The sequence below is a fragment of the Mirounga angustirostris genome, unplaced genomic scaffold (assembly GCF_029215605.1).
Source record: "Mirounga angustirostris isolate CCGP_5_RB_7025 unplaced genomic scaffold, mMirAng1.0.hap1 SCAF_9, whole genome shotgun sequence".
Lineage (NCBI taxonomy): Eukaryota > Metazoa > Chordata > Mammalia > Carnivora > Phocidae > Mirounga > Mirounga angustirostris.
In genome coordinates, this window is record NW_026991717.1 from 111,590,330 (window position 1) to 111,615,193 (window position 24,864).

The following is a 24,864-nucleotide window of genomic DNA, read 5'->3' on the forward strand; positions in this document are numbered from 1 at the left end:
CACAGAAACACTAGACTGTAAGCTCTCTGAAGGCAGGGACTGACTTCTGTTGTAACCCCAGCTCCTAGCACAGTACATGGCACACAGGATAAGGTTAATAAATATCTGTTGACTTAAATTAAAGCTCAGTTGTGGTCGGGACGGAGGTTAGAGTCATTAAAGTCCCCCGTCAGCTACGCAACATATTGCTGCCACTGTCTTTTCTTCCGCACACCGTCCAGAAAGCTTATATGTATCTAACATCTTAGTTCCTGCCAAAGGGCATATATAAAATGAGAGCAGTTCTAATTATGAATGATAATGGTTCTCAGGACCTTTTTTCCCCTAGGACTGCGGGATGGACACACCAAATGACTCACCACTAATTAGACTGCTTTGTGTTGGATAAATGAGTCAGAGAGAAATGAGAAATGAAAAAGCCTATAGAAAATCCCTGGGTACTTCTGTGATGGAGAATGAATAAGTTTAATTTACCAGGATCTGCTCGAGGAAATGCTTGCTGTTGCTCAGGCAGTAGAAATAGGCTGATTTCCAAGCCTGGGTTGGGTCAGGATTGGAGAACAGGGCTAGCATTGCCTGCTCAGGATCTAGATGTTCGGGGGATACTAAAAAAATCAAACCAGACAAGGTTACTGGGGAACAGGGAGATCTTCTTTCCTAAGCTAAGGCCCATTCAAAAAATCAACAGATGTGAGAGTTCACTCTTTTAAAAAGTTAAGCCAGGTTTTCTACACTTGATCTTTTTTTTTTTTTTTTTTTTAGAAGATTTTATTTATTTAACAGAGAGATACAGGTAGGCAGAATGGCAGGCAGAGGGAGAGGGAGAAACAGACTTCCCGTGGAGCAGGGAGCCTGATGCGGGTCTTGATCCCAGAACCCTGGGATCATGACCTGAGCCGAAGGCAGACGCTTAACCGACTGAGCCACCCAGGCGCCCTTCTACACTTGTATCTTAAAGGCACTTTTACTTCTCTTAGTAGCTTCTGAAAAGCTCTTTCCAGGTATTGCTATTACTTTATTATTTTTTCCATCATTCCATCTTGGACTACAAAATTTGTACTTCTATGAAAGAATACCTTACCATTTTTGCTTAGCCTCTCCACTAGATTTCCTGAGCAACTTGGAAGGCACCAGCCTAGAGGAACTTCAGAGTTTGGACACAGTGGAATTACTAACATGCAAGGAGAAGCAGCAAAGGGAACACACCTTTTCCCGAGGGTATGGCCTTCACTGGCTTTTCTGTGGCCTTCTCTGCATAGGTATGGCCGTACAGGGATACCAGGCTCCGTCCAGCCTTGTGTAGCAGGCAGCTGAGCACCTGCTCCTCCCGCAGGGGACTCCCTTCAGCCCTGCAGGCCTCCAGTAGTTCCTCACACAGGAGACGCAGCTCAACCCCGAATGGCTCTGCAGGGCAACGTAGACTCTGCAGGGCTCCATAGATGGCATCAACTATACCAGCGGGCCCAGCGGTGGGGCCCTGCACAGCTCCAAGTGCCCTTCGAATGAGGTCCACCAGTGCCTTCTGCAGAGACCAGCCACAGAGGCCAGTGGCATCGTCCTTGCTAAGCAGGAGTTCCAGCAGGGCCTGTGCTGGCTGGGGAGCCTGCCTCAGAAGATCCCAGAGCACAGAGACAGCTTCCGAGCTGAGCCGAGGGGTCCAGCTCTCCTGCCTCTGATTTCCATCAAGCACAGGGCTTCCTGTATCTTGTGCCAAGGCTTCGTATAACTCCTAAACAGAGGATGAAGCAAGGGATCCACGGTGAGCATGTCTAGGATGTTATCACTTATATGCTTGATGTTTTCCTCTTTTCAGTATGAGTGTGTATATAACAGTAGCAGCAGCAAACACTTCGTAGTAGTTACTTCATGCTAAGGCCTTTACATAGAAAAATTAATTAACCCTTACAACAACCTTAAGAGGAAGACACTACTATTATCCTCATTTTACAAATGAAGAGATGGAGGCAAAGAGAGAACTCAACTGCCCAAGGGCTCCATTCTCAAGCTAGGCCCCCCTCACTGCCTCCAAAATGTGCACTGTGGATCTAAATCAGGGGCTGCAACTTCAAAGACCAAGCAGGTAACAAATGGGCATGAGACATGATGCCTACTCCCATGGCATTTAAATTCAACTTTCAGAGAATATTACACACTATTTTTTAACCTCTGCTCTAAATCCTAGCCATCCTTTGAGGTATAGCCCATTCCTCATCCTTGAAAACCTTCCCCAACACCTCCAACCCACACGACTCTCCCTCTTTATTGGGCTTTGAAAGTACTCAAAATTAGTACCATCTGGTTTAATCCATAACTGTGGCAAGTGTGTATTTGTCTTTTCTCCCTGACTAGATGGTAAGCCTTGGAAGGCAAGAAGCTCTATAGCCTATAATTTGTTTGCAGAGTTGGGGTAGAGGGAGAAAAGAGGATGGGGAAGTAGGTGATTTCCCATGCTTTAGCACCATGCCTATGGACAGTGCTCAGGGATGCTTCTTCATTAACTGCCTCCAAGATGGTCACAGGGTCTTGACCTAATACAAGTGAAAAGTCCCTATCTTAAATCCTATTGTTAATATGTCTTTAATTAGCCGGTGGCCAGGTCATGAAGAAAATCAGTACCAACCCTCATAGCATACTTTAGGCACTTAAGTACAGATGTAGTTAAGACTTCTGCCCCCAGAAGGTTGTTGTGAGGATTATCACATTCAATGCACCTGTTACAGAAGAGGTATTCAACAAATACTATTTCCTTTCTCCCTTTATATTCTCTGTGATACAGTGGTGAAAAATTCAAATACTAAGCTTAAATCTAAGTTAAGTCTTCCTTTTACGTGGAATGAAAAAAACTTCAATCCCCAGTTATACTTAGAACTTCTAGATAATCCAACTCTAAGAATTCTAAAATCAGGTTAAGTTTATTATAATTCTTTATTTTATTTTATTTTATTTTATTTTATTTATTTGAGAGAGAGAGAATGAGAGACAGAGAGCATGAGACGGAGGAGGGTCAGAGGGAGAAGCAGACTCCCCGCCGAGCAGGGAGCCCGATGCAGGACTCGATCCCGGGACTCCAGGATCATGACCTGAGCTGAAGGCAGTCGCCCAACCAACTGAGCCACCCAGGCGCCCCAAGTTTATTATAATTCTGAACTCTCCTCAGAGGAAGCTCCACCTAGCCTGGTCTGGTCTGAGAACATAGCCAACCTCATGCGGAGAAGTTGAGCTTGTTGAGTGACTGTAACCCTGGGCAGATGGCTCCCAAGCCCTCTCTCACCTTGAGGATGTCCTCTGGAATATCACGCTGGAGATCTTCTGATAATAACAGAAACTCAAGCTTTCTCCGGAAAACACTTGGGAGTAATTTCTAGAAGAATCGTAAGAAGGATAGAGATTAGGCATATGCTTTAGTTAACAAATAATAAGAAAGTATTTCTCTCCAGTTAGTTTTATTCCTGCTGTTGCTCTAAGATAAAGTACCTTTAACCACTAAATTCCTGGATATGTTTGAGATACTTTTTTTTTTTTAAGGATTTATTTATTTGAGAGAGTGCATGCAAGGAGGAAGAGGGGCAGAGGGAGAGAATCTTCAGACTCCCCGCTAAGCTCACAACCTAACATGGAGCTCGATCTCACGACCCATGAGATCATGAACTGAGCTGAAACCAAGAGGCGGATGCTGAACTGACTGTGCCACCCTGGCACCCTGAGATACTTTTCTTTATAAACAAAAACAGCTAAACTTGGATGCATACATTCACCACTGTATCACAGAGAATATAAAGGGAGAAAGGAAATAGTATTTGTTGAATACCTCTTCTGTAACAGGTGCACTGAATGTGATAATCCTCACAACCTTCTGGGGGCAGATTCGAACTATGTCTTAACTATATCTGTACTTAAGTGCCTAAGATATGCTCTGAGGGTTGGTACTGATTTTCTTCATGACCTGGCCACCGGCTAATTAAAGACATTCACATGAAGTCTTTTTCCAAGAATCTCCCTTCCAGTGTCCAAACACCCACTTATGAGTAAGCCTGGGAGGGTACGGCCCACTTGATCCTCTTTTGGTCCAAACCCTGGTTTTTGGTATTCATTATAAGTTGGAAAACAAAAGAGGAAGGGATCTAATGGTTATTATGTGCCAGATACTGTGTGTCATATTCTCACACATTTAAAAAAATTTCATTTAATCTCTAAATCAAACAAACCTGTGACTTGAGCATATATTTTACTAACGATGAAATGGTTAGGAAGTATTTTTTAATTATTTCAAGCATGAAAAAGAAAAAGTGATCTACCAAATATTTGTTAATGAGACATGCTATCAGAGAAGACTGATGGAAGGAAAGAGAGAGCCCCTGGCTCTTCCTGGACCTGCTTGTTTCACAATAACTTCCCTTCACCTGGTTCTTAAAACTAAAATTATAGTTTCCCCTTCTCCAGACACAAATACAAATAAGAGTAAAATCTAGGACTAATCCTAACAAACACTACTTTATTTATTTTATTTTTTATTAATTTTTTAAAATTTTATTTATTTTCAATGCAGGGCTTGAACTCACGACCCTGAGATCAAGACCTGAGCTGAGATCAAGAGTCCAATGCTTACCTGATTGAGGTACCCAGGCACCCTACCACTGCTTTAAAGACACCTGTAAATCACATGGCTGATTAAAGGTTCCAGGGATCATATTTTATTGAAAGGTCTCCTATCTCAAGCAAGAAGCACCTGCAAGACTGTGTGCGTGTGGGGGGGGAGGGGGAGTTAGAACACAAGAGCCCACTTTCTCCATTCATGTGCCATTCACTATATCAGAGGCTAACACGATCTACTATGTTCTCGGTACAAAATCCTATTTCTTCTTACCACATCCTTGCCTAATGCACCTATGCCAACTGAGTGCTTATACAATGCTAGTGATTAGAAGTCAGTGGAGAAAATTCATGCTGGAAAGCTAAAAGTTAAATGCTTCAACTAAGGACTAAGAGGAAGGAATAGATAAGATGTCCAGACAGCAGGCCCCTGATAAAGAACAAAGTCTGGTTAAGATATTAGGACTTTAATCTAGAATCCTAAAGACTCCTTAGTTTGTAATTATGTTACTGGTGAAACTGCTTTATGCATGTGCGGGGTCATAAATGACTAACATTTCTAAAACAGGGAAGAATTTGTTCCATGTTTCTAAGCACAGATCTTACTATCAAAGCAAAGCATGTTCAATGTAAAAAAATTAGAACACAGAAATAGGCAAGTGAAAACACACACCTACAACCCCCAAATCTTCCCACTGAAAGACAGCTTCTATTAATACTGTGGTCCAAGGGCATCCAGATCATTTCTATTCATGCATCCCAAATGCATAGTTCTCTAAAGTGTTTTTTCACGTAGCAGAGTATGAACATCCCTCCATGTCACCAAAAGTTCATTTACTACATAATTTTAATAGTGGCATAGTGTTTTACAAATAGATTAGCCAGTCCTGTACTGTGGACATGGGAGTTGTTTCCAGTTTTCCTTTATTAGAAGCAGCATGGCAGTGAACATCTCTGCAGTTAAATCTTTGCACACATGCTTCCACATGTAGAGATAAATCACTGCAAGATAAAAAGGCAGAAGGCAAAAGAGGATGAAGAAAAGGGAAAATGGAATCACTGTTTCAACTTATAATTAAAAAGGAAGCTTTTGGGGATGCCTGGGTGGCTCAGTCAGTTAGGCGGCTGCCTTCGGCCCAGGTCATGATCCCAGGGTCCTGGGATTGAGTCCCCCATGCTCAGCGGGGAGCCAGCTTCTCCCTCTCTCTCCCTCTGCTTGTGCTCTGTCAAATAAAATCTTAAAAAAAATAAAAAGGAAGCTTTTGGCAGAAGTTGGGAGATTGGAAAAAGAGGCAGCTAGCAAGTCCCCTAAAAGATGAAGGCCACTCTGGATTAGCAACTGGCCTTGTGGAACTACTCTAAGTGCTTGTAAGAGTTGCAATCTTAGTCCTTTTAAGAGTTAAGTCTCTGGGGTCCTTGCTTAAAGTTTAAAACATTCCCACAACTGTTTAAATAACTGAGGCACGGAAGCCTGAAGACTAAATGGTCTTTGATATTGGGAAAAACAAGAACAACTCTTAGTTTGTGGTAAGGAGCCATGGAAGTGAAATCAACCACCTGGTCTGGTTGAGCAACTGTACAGAAAATAAGCAACAAGGCAGCCATGAATGGGGCACCTGGGGGCTCACTCGATTAAGCATTCAACTCTTGATTTTGGCTCAGGTCATGATCTCAGGGCCTCCATGTGGAGCCTGTTTAGGATTCTCTTTCTCCCTCTCTCTGCCCACCCCCACCGCTGTCTCTAAAATAAAGAAATCAATCTTAAAAAAAAAAAAAAAGGCAGCCACGAAGTAGGCAAATACCTTTCAGTGAGGGGAAAGTTCCTCTGGTTTGACAAATTCCATGTTTGGACTGGAAAAACTTTTAGTCAGTAACAACAGACAGTTTTTCTTTTTCTCTTTGAAGATTTTAATTCAAGTTTTCCCTTTTAGATCTGAAACTAGAGCTAACTCAATCATCCTGGGGTTATCTAAAAATTTTGCTTCTCTTTCTTCCCTCTCCTACTAGCCTTTTTGTCATTTTTTTGGTCTTTTTTTTTTTTTTTTTTTTAAGACACTGCCAAAAACCTCGATATGAGGTACATTTAGATTAGGAATTTCTGTTATTTTTTAACAGCTATGTGAAGTATCAAGCAAAACTGGAACTGGAGGCAAAATTAATTCTGATGACAGAAGGGAGTAAAGAAGAAAATTAGGCTGAATTATAGACATTTACAGAACAGAATTTATGGTTTAAGTTCTACCTCAAATAATGTTGAGGTGGAAAAACTAGCAGACTAGGGACTCAAAGTGAGAAGATCTTGGTTCTAGCCTTAGTTCTTCCAACTAACTTTATTGTGTGTCCCTGGGCTAGTCACTTCTCTTCTGGGTCAGAGGTTCCTCACTTAAATCTTGAAGTCTGAGGTTTAATACAAAATTGTCTCAGAGAAATTCCTCTAATGGATATCAACTTCTGATAATTATCACATACTTCTAAAAAGGCTTTTAATGGCAACCTTTTTTTAAAAAGCACTTTGTTGTAAGTTTTCTTCCACTATTAATTTGCTGACTGTTTTTATATTTGGTAACTTTTAGTTTAATTCATGTGGATTATTAAACTCTTAATCAATGAGGTTTAAATCTGTAAGTATTCACTGTACTGGACTAATTAAAATGAGATTTTTGGAAGAACAACCAGGTTTCAGCTCAGCCCATTCTCCATACTGGAGTATTATGAGATTCATACTTTTATTTGCTATTTTGCCATTTTCACTTGGTTTTGCAAAGTTCTGTTCAGGCACAAGACTCACAATGGTATTTAACAAAATGATATCACCTTAAATGGTATTATATGCCAATGTATGTTAGTAAATGAATGAATAAATTTAGGTAAGGAGACAGCAATAAAAATTTATGCCATTCTTACTGTCGATACTGAGAAGGGAATATGACAAACCTCATAATAAAGGAAGTAACAGATGAAAAGGAAATCTTTAGCTACTTCCAAGTTCTCAGTCCTGGCCTCAGGAAAAAATCTGAAATACAAATCTGCTTACCTTTTCCTGGGAGAACCATTTTTCCAGTACAAGAAACCAGACCCAGGCTAATCTTTGAGGGTTGATGTCCTGTCCACATCTGAAAAATGTGAAAAGAAAGAATTTCTAAATGAAGAGTTTCTACTGACCTTTACTCTTTTGTGACCCAAGATTGAGATTTCACTGTTCAGTCTGTTTTAAACCTAAACAGGCAAGAAGACATTGTCCTAATGGGAAATTTTCAATTTTATGATAAATCAGTAAAACTAGAACCAGAACAGGGTCAGCAGCTTTCATTTAAAAAAAAAAAAAAGGAAAAAATATCGCACCCCTACCTCCAACTCCTTATCTAGTCTTTATTGTTTTTAAACGAAATAACATTCATAGAAAACCATAAAAGCAAGGCTCCCTAAAGTATATTCTTGAAAATAGAAACTGAATCAAGTAGTCTTAAAGAAAAAAAAGGAACTTCATGAAAATTTATTTTTAACTCTATGCTGAAAGCAGGGGTATAGGAATTCATAAGGCTTTCTTTGAAGTTAGTAATTTAGACAGAAACTGGCTAGAACCCAAATGAAAAAAAATAAAGGGAAAAAAGAATCACCTAAGTCTCTATATGTGTGTTCATACAATACAACGTAGCTGTCAAAGTAAAAAAAAAAGTGAAGGGGAGACTAGACAGCACATTTAATTGTTATACCACTGGTTGTTAATAGCACTGCCAGGAAGAGCTTTATTAGAAATTCAGATAGAGAACAGTGCTTGCTAGGGTACAAAGAGGGGTCAAAATACAAAGAGGTATTCCTAGGGAGTGAGGGAATTCTTTTGTGGTGATGGAAGAGTTCTGTATCTTGATTTTAGTAGTAGTTACATGAATCTGTACCTGGATAAAACTGCATAGAACTACATACATAAAAACAAATACACATTAAAAAAAATGGTGACAACTTAATAAGGTCTGCAGAAATGTACCAATGTCAAATTTCCTGATTTTGATATTGTACAATATGTATATGAGATATCACAATTGGGAGAAGCTGTGGAAAAGGTACTCTATTTTTTTTTGCATTTTGTGAATGTAAAACTTATTTATATAACTTTCAATACAATATTTATATAATTATTTCAAAATAAAAACTTTAAGTGAATTGACTTCCAGTCCTTTATTAAAGCTGTAATACCTTCAATTACATAAGCAAGAAGAGAGCAGGGTTTGCTTTTCTGGAGGCAAAGGAAATGCTTTTCAATGCAGTTCCACCATCTACTTTAATGATAATAGCCAAGAAACGGTGGTTTCAGGCACACTTTGCTGGCCAGGCTTAAATGTAGTTTCAGATGATAACTGAAGGCCAAACTGATTAAGTACTAAACATGTATTAGAGAGGTAAATTTTCAGAGCATGAGAAATACACTCTGCCTCCTAGAATTCTTCAGAGGGTAGGTGAGAGAGGCACGTTGACCAAAGCCCAAATACTGACCTTGTGTCTCCTGCCCTGTGACTGCCTAGAATAAAGCGAGATCCCTTACCTCAGCTGATCTGGACACACCACCAGCGCCTGAAGAATATCTTCCACCTTTTTTGGGATATCCCCTTGTGCCTGGTGTAGCTGAGGTACACATGCCTGAGCCAGCTCCCATTCTCCTCTGCGAAGGCACTCACAGAAAAACCCAAAAAGTTGCTTCTGAGAAGCAGTTTCCTCTTGTCCAAATGGATGATGCATTTTCCCAGCACAGAGTGCAGGGAGATAGAAAGAGATGAATTACGCAGAACACATTGTCAATTTTCTCAGTCGTGGAGCACCTCCTAGAAACAATACACACCACAATGAGGAGAAACGGAAGGAACTATAATTAGACAAACTAGTAACTACTAGCCCGGCTGGGAAAAGCGGGACTTACTTCCCTAATTATTGTTTTAAGTTTGATTTGAGGTGTTACTCTTTTTGAGAAGTTCCACCTTTCCCCGAGGGGTGGATCCCATCTCTCTACAGGCATCCAATATTTAATTAATCTTAATGGTCTATTAGTTCGGAGTGCAGACCCATAACTGTACTTTCGCATTCCCCACTTAACTTTACGCCCATTCCGACTCTAAATCCCCAGGTGGCCGCCTCCTTAAGGATCAGAAATTCAGCAAGAATCTCCCTAGTTTGAGCCCTCTCTTAAGGCAGAGGAGTGAGGTCTGGAGAAGAGTCTGTGTTAGGGCTGAAGGACCGTGGGGATTGGGGCTGAGGGACGCTCCATGCAGGGGTCGTGGAGAGCGCCCCCGCCTTCTTTGGGGCGCCTTACACTCACCCTCTCCCGGTGCCCAAAGCAATAGAGCTTCCAGCGCAGCCATGTTTGAACCGAGTCAGGTGATAAGTCCCATTCGGGAGGTTGCCCGATGGCGGGATGGGGTGGGGCGACCGACAGCGGCTACTCCTATTGGTCAGTGGAGGGACGATGCAAATAAGGCGCCATATTTGTTTGGGTCACGTGACGCCACCTCTTCGGACTAGAGAAAGCTAGGACCCCGAAAGAGTAAATCAGCTACCTGGCTAATAAGGACAGTTCTTCCCAGTTTTGACCACTCCTCCGCTCAGCACCTTCTGTTTTGCGTTCGGCGGAGCTGGTGGCAGGAATATCAGTGTCCCTTGATTTTTTCTTCTCTCTTTTACTCCCTAGCATTTGAAGTCAGCTTTTAATAAGTGCTAGCCAGTGGCAGTGTTTTGCCAGGCCTTGGGAATACCGAGAGCAAGGAAACCTGGATCCTCCTCCATTGTTATTCTATGCACTTGGGCTCTCTTATAATCCCAGAATCCTACTTCCTGAATTCCCATTTTCTGCCTAATCCATTGATTTATTTGCTCATTTACCGGATAACCTTTAATTGAACGGGGTGCTAGGCCCTACTCTACCGGCTGATTAAGTTACGAACCCTGTCCTCGAGCTCACAGACCAGTGAGGAGTGCAGGCCAGTAATTAGGATACAGTAGGCTAAATTATAGGATAGAAAGTGCACAGAGAGATGAGAGCAAAGAACGAGCAAAAGCTTTTTTGCAAATACTGTAATCTGAAACTGAGTCTTAAAGCAATAGTTTACTAAGCTTCCTTATCACAGCTGCTTTTACACATAAACTTCTGTTTGGTTTCCTTCATGGTCTCATTAAACTACAGACTCTCATGTTTCCCCATTAAGTGTTTTCAGTTGAGCAATTTCACTCAGCAGTTCCCAAACTATTTCATCACCAAAGTGTGGTGAATAAAGCAAACCCGGGAGTTAAGCATCTGCCTTTGGCTTAGGTCATGACCCCCGGGTCCTGGGATGAAGCCCCATTAGGGCTCAGCGGGGAGTCGGCTTCTCCCTTTTCCTCTGCCCCTCCTCCGGCTCATGTGCGCGCGAGCGCGCTCTCAAATAAATACAATCTTAAAAAAAAAAAAGGAAAAATTAAAAGAGAAAAGCAAACCAAAATAAACCCAAGCTCTCTTTCAAAACCTCTTCTAGGATAGGTGGATTCTTATTTATTCCTTGAAAACTAACATGTCTCTCTGGTCCATTACACATTTTTTAAAGGTAGTGACAAAAAAAAGAAAAGACACAATTCCAAGCAAGGTTTTTCCTGGCTTCATTTTCTCCTTGCTGCTGTTTCTCTACAAGATTTTGATAATCACTGTATTGAGAAACTGACTGGAACGCCTCAACTGATTATAGCGTGAACTACAATTCCCTGCAAGCCGGGGAGCCAACCTGGGACTCTTCCTACCTCTGATTGGATATTTCGCCAGAGTGACGACCCAGTCAGCATTTGGGTTGTTGCCTTGCGGCGCTTTCCGCGGGGAACTGTGAGGGGTGGGGGAAACTTTGAAAGTTGGATGCCACAGACCCGGTACTGGAAAGTTTCGTGTGGGGGGCGTTTGTGGGGAAACGGGATGCGCTCATTATTTTCTGCTCCTTCTCTGAGCCCCTCTCTGTGTTACTGATTTCGGGGTAGCGGAGAATCTCTCTTTGGTCCAGTACACGTCCCCTTAGGCCTGTAGGCATCTTAACAGGAACCTCGCCGCGGGATCTGGGGGCTTCTGGCCTTCTTTTGTGGGGGATGCTGGGAAGCTGCTCCTTGTTGGAAAAATTATTTTTAGGGGATTCTAGGGTGGCATTTTCGTCTCTTGATGCCCACCTCCCCTCTCCCATTTGCTGGCTGTTCGGAGTCTCGGCAGGGGAGCCCATCATTAAGGGAAGTTTATGGTCTGCTCGCCTTCCTGGTGGTGTTGAAGGAGACGTAGTTAAAGCGAGGAATCTGGAGCTCGATCTCTGGATTTGAATGCGATTCAACCATTTGCTAGCTGATAGACTGCACATGTTTTTCAACTCAATGCCTCAGTATCCTTAGTCTGAAAGGTGAGGTAAAACATCGGACGGAAGCTCTTGGAACAGTACTTGGCATGTAATAAGGGCTCAATAAATATTAGCTATTATCGTTAATAGTTTTCATTGAACATCTTACGTAAGGGTTTTTATTTTGTTGAGGAGGGAAGGTTTCAGTCTTCAGGATGGAATAGCTTCCCTCACCCCTGTTTACATGTGCGGGCATGCTGTGCACACATACAGAGCAGGAATTTAAGTCTGGTGGAAGAAGCGAACACGCAAGCTGTAATAATACGTTAATAAGATTATCCAACAAATATGTACAAAGTATGATGAGAACACTGGAGAGGAAGAGAGTGAGTTGGGGGCAGGCTTTGTGGAGAAAAATCAAGGAGTCAGGACGGACTGACCATTGGTGTAACCTACCAGTATATTGTGGCTGGATAGCTGATAAGTGAGGCGGCAAATGATGTTTTGCTGTCTGAATTGATAATGGTAATGATTGTTAACCTTGAGCTCTGTGTGTCAGACACCATCCAAATCCTTTAATCTTTCACTACATTCTTATGAGGTAAATATTTGAATTACCCTTGTTTTACAGATGAGGAAACACTCACACCAGGAGATGAAGTAGCTGCCAGGAAGGCCAGGATCTGGGCCTTGCAATCAGATGTATGAATGAGAGGGAAGTGAGAGACCAGTTGATGAAGGGTCTTTATGCGATCCTTTTTTTTTTTTTTTAAAGATTTTATTTTTTATTTATTTGAGACAGAGAATGAGAGACAGAGAGCACGAGAGGGAGGAGGGTCAGAGGGAGAAGCAGACTCCCCGCCGAGCAGGGACCCCGATGCGGGACTCGATCCCGGGACTCCAGGATCATGACCTGAGCCGAAGGCAGTCGCTCAACCAACTGAGCCACCCAGGCGCCCTCTTTATGCCATCTTAAGAAGTGTGGAATTTATCCCATGGGTAAATTACAATGGTCCCATGGGTAGTTTTAAAGGATGACAGGATTGGAGCAAATTTTTAGGTAGCTGCCTCTGGCAGGATTGTGGCACTGACCAGACTTTTGCAGACCAGTTTGGTGCTTCTTCCTGTCTGCTTCCATAGCACATTTAAATGCCAATGACAGTACTTATTGCATGACTGTAATTATTTGTGTATACATCTCTTTTCATCTTTTACTGTGAGTTCGTAAAGGGTAGGGAATATGCTTAAATGATTCTTGTACCCAAGGGCTCAGGAGAGCGTGTGATTAAGAAGTGTCTGTGGAAGGAGCCAAATGAATGGATTTTTTTTTTTTTTTTTTTGATAGTGTAGGGAATACCCCCTGCCCCGGGGCAGTATGCATAGTGCAGGCAGATAATGGGAGTGGCCCTAATAAGGCTGAGATAGCAGAGTTGGTTATTGTTAAAGTCCAGGTAGTTTGGGTTCCCCTTTTTGATTGAATTTATCAGTCTAAATGGTGTTATTGCCCAGAACTACCTGATCTGTAAAGACACTACTTGGGAAACAAATCAATACTGACAAATTCCTGCTGAGAGAAATGAGAGGGATGTATTTTGTGTTTGGGAGGTGTGTGTGTATGTGTGCATGCACACGTGAATGTGTGAGAGAGAAAGGGAGAAGAGGGAGAGGGAGGGAGAGAGTTCATTTAATTCAGAGAATTTATATGTTATATAGAAATTTGGGCCGTGGTATTGGAAATAAACTGGTATCTATATTCTCAGTACTATGTATTTTTTTCCAAAATGTCACTCCTTTTCTGATAACTATATTGCTATATCTCCTGGAACCATGAAGAGTTCCTGTTTCTACTCTATCCAAAGGATATCTTTCCATCTCAGTGAGAAACACAGCTTCTCCTTTGCATGCATAATGAAAGGAATCACAGTGACTTGTGTTCTAGTTCTCTGAAGGCAAATATTTCATGAGCCTCGTTTAGCCCTAGTGAAGTTCAACAAGAGTGAAATTTAATTGCATGTGAGAATGTGAGAAGCTAATACAATAAAAACAATTTCAGTTTGTAAATAAGACCTGAAATAATAAAATCTCATTTGATTCAGAAGTTTGCTCTGCCTCATAGAAAAAGGAGAGGTTAAATATGATTATGGACTTGTAGTAGGGTGTAACGGTTAAGAGGTTGAGTCTTAGAGTCAGACTTCCTGAGTTGAAATTCTGGGTCCATCATTAACTTTTTCTGGTGACTATGGAGTAGCTAACATTTCAAGGCTTTAGTATTCTCATATGTAAAAATTGGATCAATAATCAAACTTCCTTATAGGGCTGTTGAGAAGCTTAAATGTGATAATTTATGTAAAGCTTTGGAACAGTGTCTGGTACATAGGAGGTGCACAGTAAATTATTGTTACAGTGCAATGAAAGTAAAGCCTTTCTAAGGAGTGCTGCTTGGAAATATTCCTTGAGGGTTAATTACGTATCCAAATAAAATTTATAAATGCATTGAAAACCTTAAGATGCTATACAAATGTGAAGTAGTGTTTTTATATTCATGTAAGAAATACCAAAGAATTGTGTGAAATGCACATTCTTACATTGTATTGTTTCTCTCTGTGGATGTTTGGCAGACATTTAGAAGGATCCTGTAGCTATCCTTTATTTTATCAGTAATATTTTAAATACTGTACATTTTATTTTGTATCTGGAGAAGCTTGAAGAGTTTTTTATTTTGTAGCCTGTTTTGGATACTGTCTACTATTGCTTATGCCCTTTTCCAATTCTTTTCAGGGTCCTTTTTCTGCTGTATCTGAAGGCATGGGTAGCAAGAAACTCAGACGAGTGGGTTTATCACAAGAGCTGTGTGACCGTCTGAACAGACATCAGATTGTTACCTGTCAGGTAAAATTTATGTACTTTTTCTCATGGAGAAACTTTAAATACAAATTAATTTTAAATATACCTTAATAACTCAAAAATAAGCCTGAAATATGAAAATCTAACTTTCTAAAAAAAAAAAAGAAAAAGATAAATTATAGTGCTTCTCCAGAGGCTAATTTAAAATAACAGGCCACTTAGGTTGTATTTCTAAATGCGATTTCATTTATCCAGATTCCAATATGTTTGCATTTTGGATCAGGGGAGAATGCTTATAGCATAATGTAAAGTATACTCATGCCATTTATTTGGGATTCTAGAGAAGTTTCGTCCACTTGAAAGAAATTTTTCAGTTACATGAGAAATAGGACTTAAATGAGGAGATGGTATTCAAAATGGATTATGTCTCTTGCAAGCAAGATAAATTAATAGAATAATTTTCCTATCAATGAATGAGAGAAATGGAGCAGATGTTGCATTTTTAAGCACAATAGTGAAGCAGATCCCTCTTAGGTTAAATAAGGTTTTATGTTAGGATTTAATCCTTAATAAGACAGATTTTCAGCATATGCTGCAATTTTAAAAAATTGCTTTGTGTGTTAATGGTATTTTGATTTCTCTTACACATCTAATAACCCTCATGTTCATACTTGAAAACACTCTTAGAAGTATGAGACTTAACATTTCATTCCATAGTCAGTTTTATTGTCTCAGTTATTAAATACTTCCTCTGAATGATCTCATAGCTTAGTAAGAAACCCATTTCAACCTGACACATTCTGGTGTCTGTGCCCAAATTCTGGCCAGGGCGGTGCTCATATACACCTGGGTTAGAGGCTGCTGCTATGTGATGTTACTTGATATGTCCTCTGATATATGCTAACTAAATTGGAGAATTAGAAGATAAGTTTATGGCATCGTATCTTTCAGTTAAGGCATATGTAGGGGGAAATACTATTAAGAAACATATAAACCTTTGATCTGCAACAAATTATGCTTTATCTATACATGGATACTGTCCATTAAAAGTTTCTTTTTAATTCCAATATCTTTGTTGCACATATATGTTTAAAATAGTCTTTTTATTGTCTCTTTAGGACTTTTTATGTCTTTCCCCACTGGAGCTTATGAAGATGACTGGCCTTAGTTATGGAGGTGTCCATGAACTTCTATATATGGTCAGCAGGGCCTGTGCCCCGCAGATGCAAACGGTATCTATATGTATTTTATTATGATTTGGTTATAATTTTTGCGATCATTCTTTATCTCATTTAAGATCTTTTTTGGGGGGCGCTTGGGTGGCACAGTTGGTTAAGCAACCAACTCTTGGTTTCGGCTTAGGTCATGATCTCAGGGTCATGAGATTGAGACCTGTGTTGGGCTCCACTTTCAGTGGGGAGTCTGCTTGAGACTCTCTCCCTCTGCCTTTCTCCTCTGCATGCATGCATGCATGCATGCATGCACGTTCTCTCTCTCTCAAATAAATCTTTAAAAAAAATAAAATCTTTTTTGAGATGAGGCAAAAGCAAAAATAGAGATGAACACCTCAAAAATATTGATTCACACCATCGAGTTAGTCCTTTAATGAGAATATATGTGAAAAATTTATGTAGTTTATAAGCTCATGGGAGAGAGTTCCTAATTATGGGAATGAGGAAGCAACAGGAAGTTTTTTTCTCTGTAGCTAATAGTGATATTTCAAAAGGTCATCTTTGTCTTTGTTTGGGTGGAATTTGTGGGTCTCACGGTTAAGTTATAATATACTCCTAATTAGAATCCCTGTCTCTGTAATACTAACTTTTATCATCATCAGTCTACATCATAAAGTACATATATTGGATTTATACTTGCTTATTGATTGAATATATATTACTTAAGAACTTTGCTCACTTTTTTTTTTTTTTTAAAGATGTTATTTATTTATTTGAGAGAGAGTGTGAGCAAGCCTGAGCTGGGGGGAAGGGCAGAGGGAGAGGGAGCAGCAGACTCATTGTTGAATGCAGAGCCTGAGCAGGGCTCGATCCTCGATCTGAGATCATGACCTGCGCTGTAGGCAGCTGCTTAACCGACTGAGCCACCTAGACACCCAAAAACTTTGCTCACCCTTGAGAAGAGTTAAAGTCTTTTATAACAAATCCTCATCAAGTTGTAGTATTATTTTATACTTTGTTTCATAACTTTAGCTTTTCAACATGTAGGTTTAGTGCATGGTTTGAAAAGATCTTTTTTTTTTTTTTTTTAAAGATTTTATTTATTTATTTGACAGAGAGAGACACAGCGAGAGAGGGAACACAAGCAGGGGGAGCGGGAGAGGGAGAAGCAGGCCTCCTGCTGAGCAGGGAGCCCGATGCGGGACTCAATCCCAGGACCCTGGGATCATGACCTGAGCTGAAGGCAGTCGCTTAACCAACTGAGCCACCCAGGCGCCCCTGGTTTGAAAAGATCTTGTTTTCCCAGAATAAGAGTGCCTAAAAGTCTGTTCAGTGCTTTACAAATGTATTTATTTAGGTGGTAATCTTACATCTTATACTGAAATTTGGTAACCACTGAGCAATAAAGTGGAGTTCAGTTCTATGAAGTGGGAAGGAAGGAATGTTAGTATCATTTAAAAATTCTGAAATTAATGAATAGATAAAGTATTTTCTTTTGTTCAGATTTAGCTTGTGATCTAAGAAAATACCTCATAGGCAAAGTAGTCAGAAGAATTAGAATTGGAGCTAGGGATTGGCACTCTTAGCTTTGTCATTGACCTTGATACTTTGAACAGCTCGCTTTGTTTTATGGGAGAAGGAAGAGAGCTAAAATAGTAAGTGATGATTCTGTGACCATGTTCAAATTAACTTGTTACCATTTCGAAGCTTGCAAAGCACCAAGAAAGTGTTTTAGTTTGACGTGTGTCATTCTGTTTGGTCAATATCTATGGCATAGTTCTAGTTGGAGGATAAAGAAGAGAGCATGGGCAGGAAATTCACCTTTAGACTCCACTTCTGCTACCACTTCAGCCGTGGTTTCAATACCATTCCAAATGCTGCCTCATGAAGCCATCTTTCTCCTTTGTTGTACGTTCACTTCTGTAGCATTCTGTAGATTTGGGTCTTGCTTTAAACATTGGCTTAGCATCAGTTTATTTTTCCAGGGAAGTTTTTTTGTTCATTTATATATTCCTTTAACTAGTATTTCTTGTGTGCCAACCATGTAGCAGGTACTCTGTCAGGTCCTGGGGATCTTGTAGTGAACATGGTAACATCCTGCCCTCATGCAGCTTACAGTCTAGTGGGAGAAGTCAGACATTACACATATAATTACATAAACAATTAGTTATTTGTAGTAATGATAAGTCCTATCAAGGAAAAGTACAAAAAGCTCTGAAACTTAATAACAGGGTACATTACTTAGTTCCGGGGTTGGGAAGGGCTCCTCTTAGGAAGTGACACTTTAGCTAAAACTTGAAGGGTGAATAGGGGAGAGACAGGCAAAGTCAGGAAGGAGGTGAGCATGGAGGAGTCTGCAGGCAGTGGGACTAGGATGTGCAAAGGCCCTGTGAAGAGAAGGAGAATGGTGTTTCCTGGCAGTAAAATAAGGCTGGTGTGAATGGAACTTAGTGGTGAGGAGCAGATTGACCTCAGAGATGAAGTCAGAGAAGCAAGCAGGAGTCAGATCATGGGGCTTACAGACCATGTAGAGGATTTTGAACTTTATTCTGAGATCAATAAAAAGTCATAAAGGGTATAATCTGTGTTTTTAAAAATTCAGTCTTGCACAGAGACTTTATCAAAAACATGATTGCAGGCACATCTCAGGCAGACTGTGCTGTCCTGATTGTTGCTGCTGCTGTTGGTGAATTTGAAGCAGGTGTCTCCAAGAATGGGCAGGCCCGTGAGCACGGGCTTACGCACTGGGTGTAAAACAACGAATTGTTGGTGTTAACAAAATGGATTCCACTGAGCCACCCTACAGCCAGAAGAGATAGGAGGAAATCGTTAAGGAAGTCAGCACCTACATTAAGAAAACTGGCTACAACCCTGATACAGCATCATTTGTGCCAATTTCTGGCTGGAATGGTGACAGCATGCTGGAGCCAAGTGCTAACATGCCTCTATTCAAGGGATGGAAAGCCATCCGTAAAGGTGGGAATGCTGGTGGAACCACACTGCCTGAAGCTCTGGATGGCATTTCTGCCACCAGCTTATCCAACTGACAGGCCTTTGTGTTTGCCTCTCCAGGACATCTACAAAATTGGTGGTATTGGTACTGTCCCTGTGGGCCGAGTGGGGACTAGTGTTCTTAAACCTGGCATGGTGGTCACCTTTGCTCTAGTCAATGTTTCAACTGAAGTAAAGTCTGTTGAAATGCACCATGAAACTTTGAGTGAGGCTCTTCTTGGGGACAATGTGGGCTTCAATGTCAAGAATGATGTATCTGGGGGCACCTGGGTGGCCCAGTCGGTTGAGCATCTGCCTTCAGCTTAGGTCGTGATCCCAGGGTTCTGGGATCGAGCCCCATGGCAGGTTCCCTGCTCAGAGGGGAGCCTGTTTCTCTCTCTCCCCCCTGCTAGTGTTCTCTCTCCCTATGTCTGTCTCTCTCAAATAAATAAAAATAATACAAAAAAAAAAAAAGAACGATGTATCTGTCAAAGATGTTTGTGGCAATGTGCCTGGTGACAGCAAAAATGACCCACCCATGGAAGCAGCTGGCTTACAGCTCAGGTTCAGGATAATCCTGAACCATCCAGGCCAGATCAGTGCTGGATATGCACCTGTGCTGGATTGTGACCCAGCTCACATTGCTTGCAAGTTTGCTGAGCTGCAGGAGAAGATAGATCATTATTCTGGAAAAAAGCTGGAAGATGGTCCCAAGTTCTTGAAATCTGGTGATGCTGCCATTGTTGATATGGTTCCTGGCAAGCCTAGGCGTGTTAAGAGCTTCTCTGACTATCCTCCTCTGGGCCATTTTACTGTTGGTGACATGAGACAGACGGTTGCTGTGGGCGTCATCCAAGGAGTGGACAAGAAGGCAGCTGGAGCTGGCAAGGTCACCAAGTCTGCCCAGAAAGCTCAGAAGGCTAAATGAATATTATCCCCAATAGCTGCCACCCCAGTCTGTGGTGGAAAAAAGGTCTCAGGACTGTTTGTGTCAATTGGCCAATTAAGTTTAATAGTAAAAGACTGGTTAATGATAACAGTGCATTGTAAAACCTACAGAAGGAAAGGAGAATGTTTTGTGGACCATTTGTTTTTTTTGTGTGTATGTGTGGCAGTTTTAAGTTATTAATTTTTAAAATCAGTACTTTTTAATGGACACAACTTGACCAAAAATCTGTCACAGAATTTTGAGACTCATTAAAACAAAAGTTTAATGATAAACAACAACAACAACTCAGTCTTGAACATAGGTAAGTGATTGAAAAGGAGTAGGAAAATATTTGTGAAGACCAGTTAGGTATCTACTCCTGTATTCCAGACAGAAGGTGACTGTGACATGCTTTATTAGTGTGGTGTCAGTGCAGATGGCATATGTCAGTTGTTATGAGAGAGATTTAGGAGGTAGAATGAATAGGATTGGTGATTGTTTGCTGGTGGGTGGTGCTGAGATAACAGGAAAGTGACGGATGATTCCTTGATTTTTTGCTTTGGGAAACTGGGTAGTGCCACTTCCTGAGATAAGGAATGCTGGAAAGAGGATCAGGCTTGAGGGAGGCAGATCATGAATTTAATTTAGTACTTGCTGAATGTAAGGTGCTTATGAAACATTGAATGGAGATACTAAGCAGGCAGTTCAATACATGGACCTGGAATCTGAAGGAGAGGTCTGTCGTAGCAGTATACATTTGGGAGTCATCAGTGTAAATATGCGATAATGAGATAAGCGTATCCAAAACCAAGTTCTGAGCAAAGCCAACAGTTAAGATCAGATTAAATAATGATGTGTCTGAGAAGCAGCAGCCACCAACAGGGAAGAAAAACTGGTGGAGTGGCATACCAAAATATTCCTTTTTGTTTCATTTATATACATACTATCATTTCTGAAGTCTTTGTTCCTTCATTTTAGTCTTTTTTATATGTGTCACTAAATCTATTATTCTAGTGATTAGTACACTTATAGTTGCAAAGGAAGTACTTTAATGTTGACAGATTGGGCAGTCTTTACACGTTTGATAAAATGTCCCCAGGCTCACCTATCAGACAACAGCCTGATGATATATTGTAGACAATATTCAGGTATTTCTAAATCAGATACATACCACATGACTTTTTTCTGTAGCTTTTCTTTTCTTTTTTTAATGTACCTGAGTATAGCCTTAGAAAAATGTGATAATCCATGGTTTAAATGATCTAAGAATTTAATAGGTGAGATTAGACAGAGATGGGCAATTTATGGCTTATAAATATTAATATGCTGGTTTTCCTACATCCTCACAGAAGCAGAAGGGCCTTGGATTTCATACATAGATTTATTAAGTTGTAAACTTTAAGTGGTTAAAAACTGTTTCTTTTTTTTTTTTAGAAGGTTTTGAGGAATCTCCTCTCCTGTTTTTTTTTTTTAAGATTTTATTTATTTATTTGACAGAGAGAGTGAGAGAGCACAAGCAGGGGGAACAGCAGAGGGAGAGGGAGAAGCGGGCTCCCTGCCAAGCAGGGAGCCTGATGTGGGGCTCGATCCCAGGACCCTGGGATCACGACCGGAGCCAAAGGCAGAAGCTCAACCATCTGAGCCACCCAGGCGCCCCCGTCTCTGTTTCTGTTTCCAGAGTTTATCATAGTATATGGCATGCAGTAGGTACTCAGTATTTGTTGAATGAATGAATGAATGAATGAATGAATGAATAATTACAGTTCTATGGCTTGACCTCAGTTTATTTGGACAATTTAATAAAATAGTAGTAATTTTTAATGTTAAAAATTGCAGAGGTAAGCGTTCTTAAACATTGCTAGGTATGTAATCACATTAATCACATCTTTAAAGGCCCTTTTTCAGAAGAAGGTAACATTCACAGGTTCCAAGGATTTGATGCAGATATCTTTTGGGGGGCCATTTCTCAGGCTACTGTACCTACCTTCAAGCTATTCTTCACAGACCAACCTTAGTTTGAAAAGATAACTTGAACATGTCATTCCTTGTTGCTCTCCACATTGACCCTAGACTTCCAACAAGGCTCTTTCATGATTTGGCCCCTGCTTATTTCTCTAGCCTCATCACTGGCCCCACTGTGACCACACTCCCTCTTTCAACCCTTCTAAATGAACTCTTCATTTTTTGTAGTTTTTATTAGTTCCCATTTTCTCCCTTTCTTCTGTCCCTTTGGCAGAACATGCATATTTCCTTTGCTTAACAGCTATTTCACATTTTAGCTCAGACATCCAGCTCCTTCTGAAGTCTTCCTGGATCACAAAATCCATAGATCAGGTACACTGCCTCTGTGAATCCCCTTTCCCTGTCATGGTATCTCTGATAACTGTATTGTAATTGCCTAGTTTCCAGTCCTGATTTCAATTGCAGGGTGACCATAGGTACTAAGGGCAGGGCCTGTCTCTTCTGTCATATCCCCATAGTCTGGCACGGTCTCTGGCATGGACTAAATCTTTGTTTAACAAATAAATGTTTGAGGAAAAGAGAGATGAATTGGGGTTCCAGCTGCTAGTAATTGAGGTTTGGAGTTTGTTTTCTGGTTTTGAATAAGCATGGAGATTGAAAAGAATGTCTTCTTTTTCTTGTTCAGGCTTATGGGATGAAGATGCAAACGTCTTCCTCTCTCTCACCAGCCTTCTTAGCTACAACCCTTTCTGCATTGGATGAAGCCCTGCACGGTGGTGTGGCTTGTGGATCCCTCACAGAGGTAAAGGAGAAACTTTCCAAACTTCCCATTGATCTGTAACTTTCAGAGCCAGGGGAAAAAGTTTAGTTGAAAAACATGAATTATTTCATGCCTCAAGGGCATGGTTCTTCACTCAGGACCTAGTATAGTTGCTTTGCAAAAATAAAGATATTCAAAACAGTCCTTGCTGACCACCTAAAGTCTGCTTAGGTTGCTGTTTCTTAAAATTAACTTAGAAAACGATGAATATTATGAAATAGTATGAAAAATTGGGGGGAATTAAAAAAGGAACACTACTTAGTGTATTAGGAAGGAAACTTTGAAATTTTATTAACATGTGGGCAAGTCATAGTATTAAACTGAAGTGAGCTATTTTTAGTTTCTGTTGTAGATAAAATTTAGTTCTAGGATGTGATAGGTTGTATTAGTTATGTATTGTTGCAACAGCAAATTACTTCAAAATGAAGTGGCTTAAAAACAACAATTAATACTTATTATTTCTATTTCTTTGGGAGCAGCTTAGCTCAGAAATATTGGTAAGGGATGCAATATCTTGAAGGCTTTGTGGGGCTGGATGGTATTTCCAAGAGGGCTCACTCACATAACTGGGAAGTTGATGCTGGTTGTTGGTAGGAGGTCACAGTTCCTCTCCAAGTAGGCTCTTCCTCAGGCTGCTTGAGTTCCTCATGACATGGTGGCTGACTTCCCCTAGGGTGAGTAATCCAAAAGAAGGCAAGATGGAAGTGGCGATGCCTTTGATGATTTAGCTGTGGAAGTTACATACCATTAACTTCTGCCACATTCTCTTCTTTAGAAGCAAGTCATTAAGTACAGCTCATGTTCAAGGAAAGGCAAAATTGGGTCTACTTTTTGAAAGAAGTGTCAAGAATTCAAGGACATTTACCTTCTTTCAAGAGGGGGAGAGGGGAGGGGCAGAGGGAGAGAGAGAATCTCAAGCAGGCTCCATGTGGGGCTTGATCTCACAGCCCTGAGATCATGCCTGAGCCAAAAATCAAGAGTTGGACACTTAACTGACTGAGCCACCCAGGTGCCCCAAGGACATTTTTTTTTACCTGAATAAATTGGACATGTAATATTATGTAAGGTTAAGGTTTTCATTATGTTACTTTAATGCATTTATATATTGTAATATGTTTGCTGATGTAGTAATATTTATCACATTACATAATTATAGTACAATACTATTGTCTATATTCATTAGACTGCATTATATTGCTATTGCTTATTTACTTTTCATTACAAGTTTGTACTGTTAAACACCATCACTTTTTTTTAAAAAATTTATTTATTTGAGAGAGAGAGAGAGAGAGGGCACAGGTGAGAGGGGAGGGGGATGAGGGGCAGTGGGGAAGAATCTCAAGTAGAGTCCCTGTTGAGCATGGAGCCTGGTGCAGGGCTCAATCTCAAGACCCTGAGATCATGACCTGAGCTGAAATCAAGAGTTGGACACTTAACAACTGAGCCACCCAGGTACCCCAAACACCAGCACTCTTATCTCCCCACCCCACCCCCTTTTAACCACCATTTTAACCACAATTTTAACTTTTTTAGATTCCACATATAACTGATACTGTACAGTACATTTCTTTGACTTATCTTGCTTAGTATAATGTGCTCAGGGTCCATTCATGTTGTTGCTAATGAGAGGTTATCTTCCTTCCTCATGGCTGAGTAATATTCCATTGTGTATATATGCCACATTTCTAAATCCATTCATCTGTGATGGGCATTTAGGTTGTTTCCATATCTTGGCTATTGAGAATACTACTATGATAAACATTGGAGTGCAGATATCTTGATGAAATTGTTTTTATTTCCTTTGGGTATATATCCAGAAGTGGAATTTCTGAGTTGTATGTAGATCTATTTTTAATTTTTTGAGGAACCTCTATATTGTTTTCCATAGTGAGATTAAAGATATTTAAAAACCACCACAGTTCTTTTCCTTGCAAGCTGCATTGGTGTGCTTACTGGTCTGGTGTTGTGACTCATGGACTTAACCAGGATACTCCTGAGGAACTTCTTGCCTGAGAGTTCTAGGGGCATTGATACTTTAAGCAAACTTCTAAGCAAGAGCAGACTCTGACATTCTGATAGTCATAAATTCAGGTGTAGATTTTTCTTCTTGAAGATGGGCATTCTGTTTGATACTATACCTTATTTTATGCCCTGTCTTCTAAGAAAGATTTAAAAATGTGTGTGTACTATGCTTGGAGGATGCCTATTAGATAGTTGATAAATGAGCGAGAG

At 40.6% G+C, this 24,864-nt stretch overlaps 2 protein-coding genes and 1 pseudogene across 17 annotated transcripts in view; 2 read left to right on the forward strand and 1 right to left on the reverse strand.

The window, feature by feature from the left end:
- The window catches only part of ZFYVE26 (zinc finger FYVE-type containing 26), a 71,779-nt gene extending 61,751 nt beyond the window's left edge, over positions 1–10,028 (reverse strand). For all 8 annotated transcript variants that reach the window (XM_064571226.1, XM_045901067.3, XM_064571220.1 and 5 more), the window contains exons 1-6: positions 9,899–10,028; positions 9,131–9,407; positions 7,625–7,703; positions 3,272–3,361; positions 1,207–1,729; positions 475–605 (exon numbers count right to left, since the gene is read on the reverse strand). In XM_064571226.1, coding sequence (XP_064427296.1) covers positions 475–605; positions 1,207–1,729; positions 3,272–3,361; positions 7,625–7,703; positions 9,131–9,324 — 1,017 coding nt within the window. In that variant the 5' untranslated portion in view covers positions 9,325–9,407; positions 9,899–10,028. The remainder of the gene's footprint in view (positions 1–474; positions 606–1,206; positions 1,730–3,271; positions 3,362–7,624; positions 7,704–9,130; positions 9,408–9,898) is intronic.
- Positions 10,029–11,397: 1,369 nt separating this feature from the next.
- The window catches only part of RAD51B (RAD51 paralog B), a 562,202-nt gene continuing 548,735 nt past the window's right edge, over positions 11,398–24,864 (forward strand). For 8 of the 9 annotated variants that reach the window (XR_010405219.1, XR_010405220.1, XR_010405221.1 and 5 more), the window contains exons 1-4: positions 11,398–11,469; positions 14,694–14,804; positions 15,878–15,991; positions 22,498–22,614. Coding sequence is in view for 6 of the 9 variants with exons in the window: in XM_064571227.1 (XP_064427297.1) it covers positions 14,721–14,804; positions 15,878–15,991; positions 22,498–22,614 (315 nt within the window). In the remaining 3 variants the exon portion in view is untranslated. Of the gene's footprint in view, positions 11,470–11,503; positions 11,979–14,693; positions 14,805–15,877; positions 15,992–22,497; positions 22,615–24,864 lie in introns of those variants that run through there. The other variant, XM_064571228.1, reaches the window with a different exon arrangement.
- On the forward strand, positions 18,542–20,133 carry LOC123861716 (elongation factor 1-alpha 1-like; annotated as a pseudogene).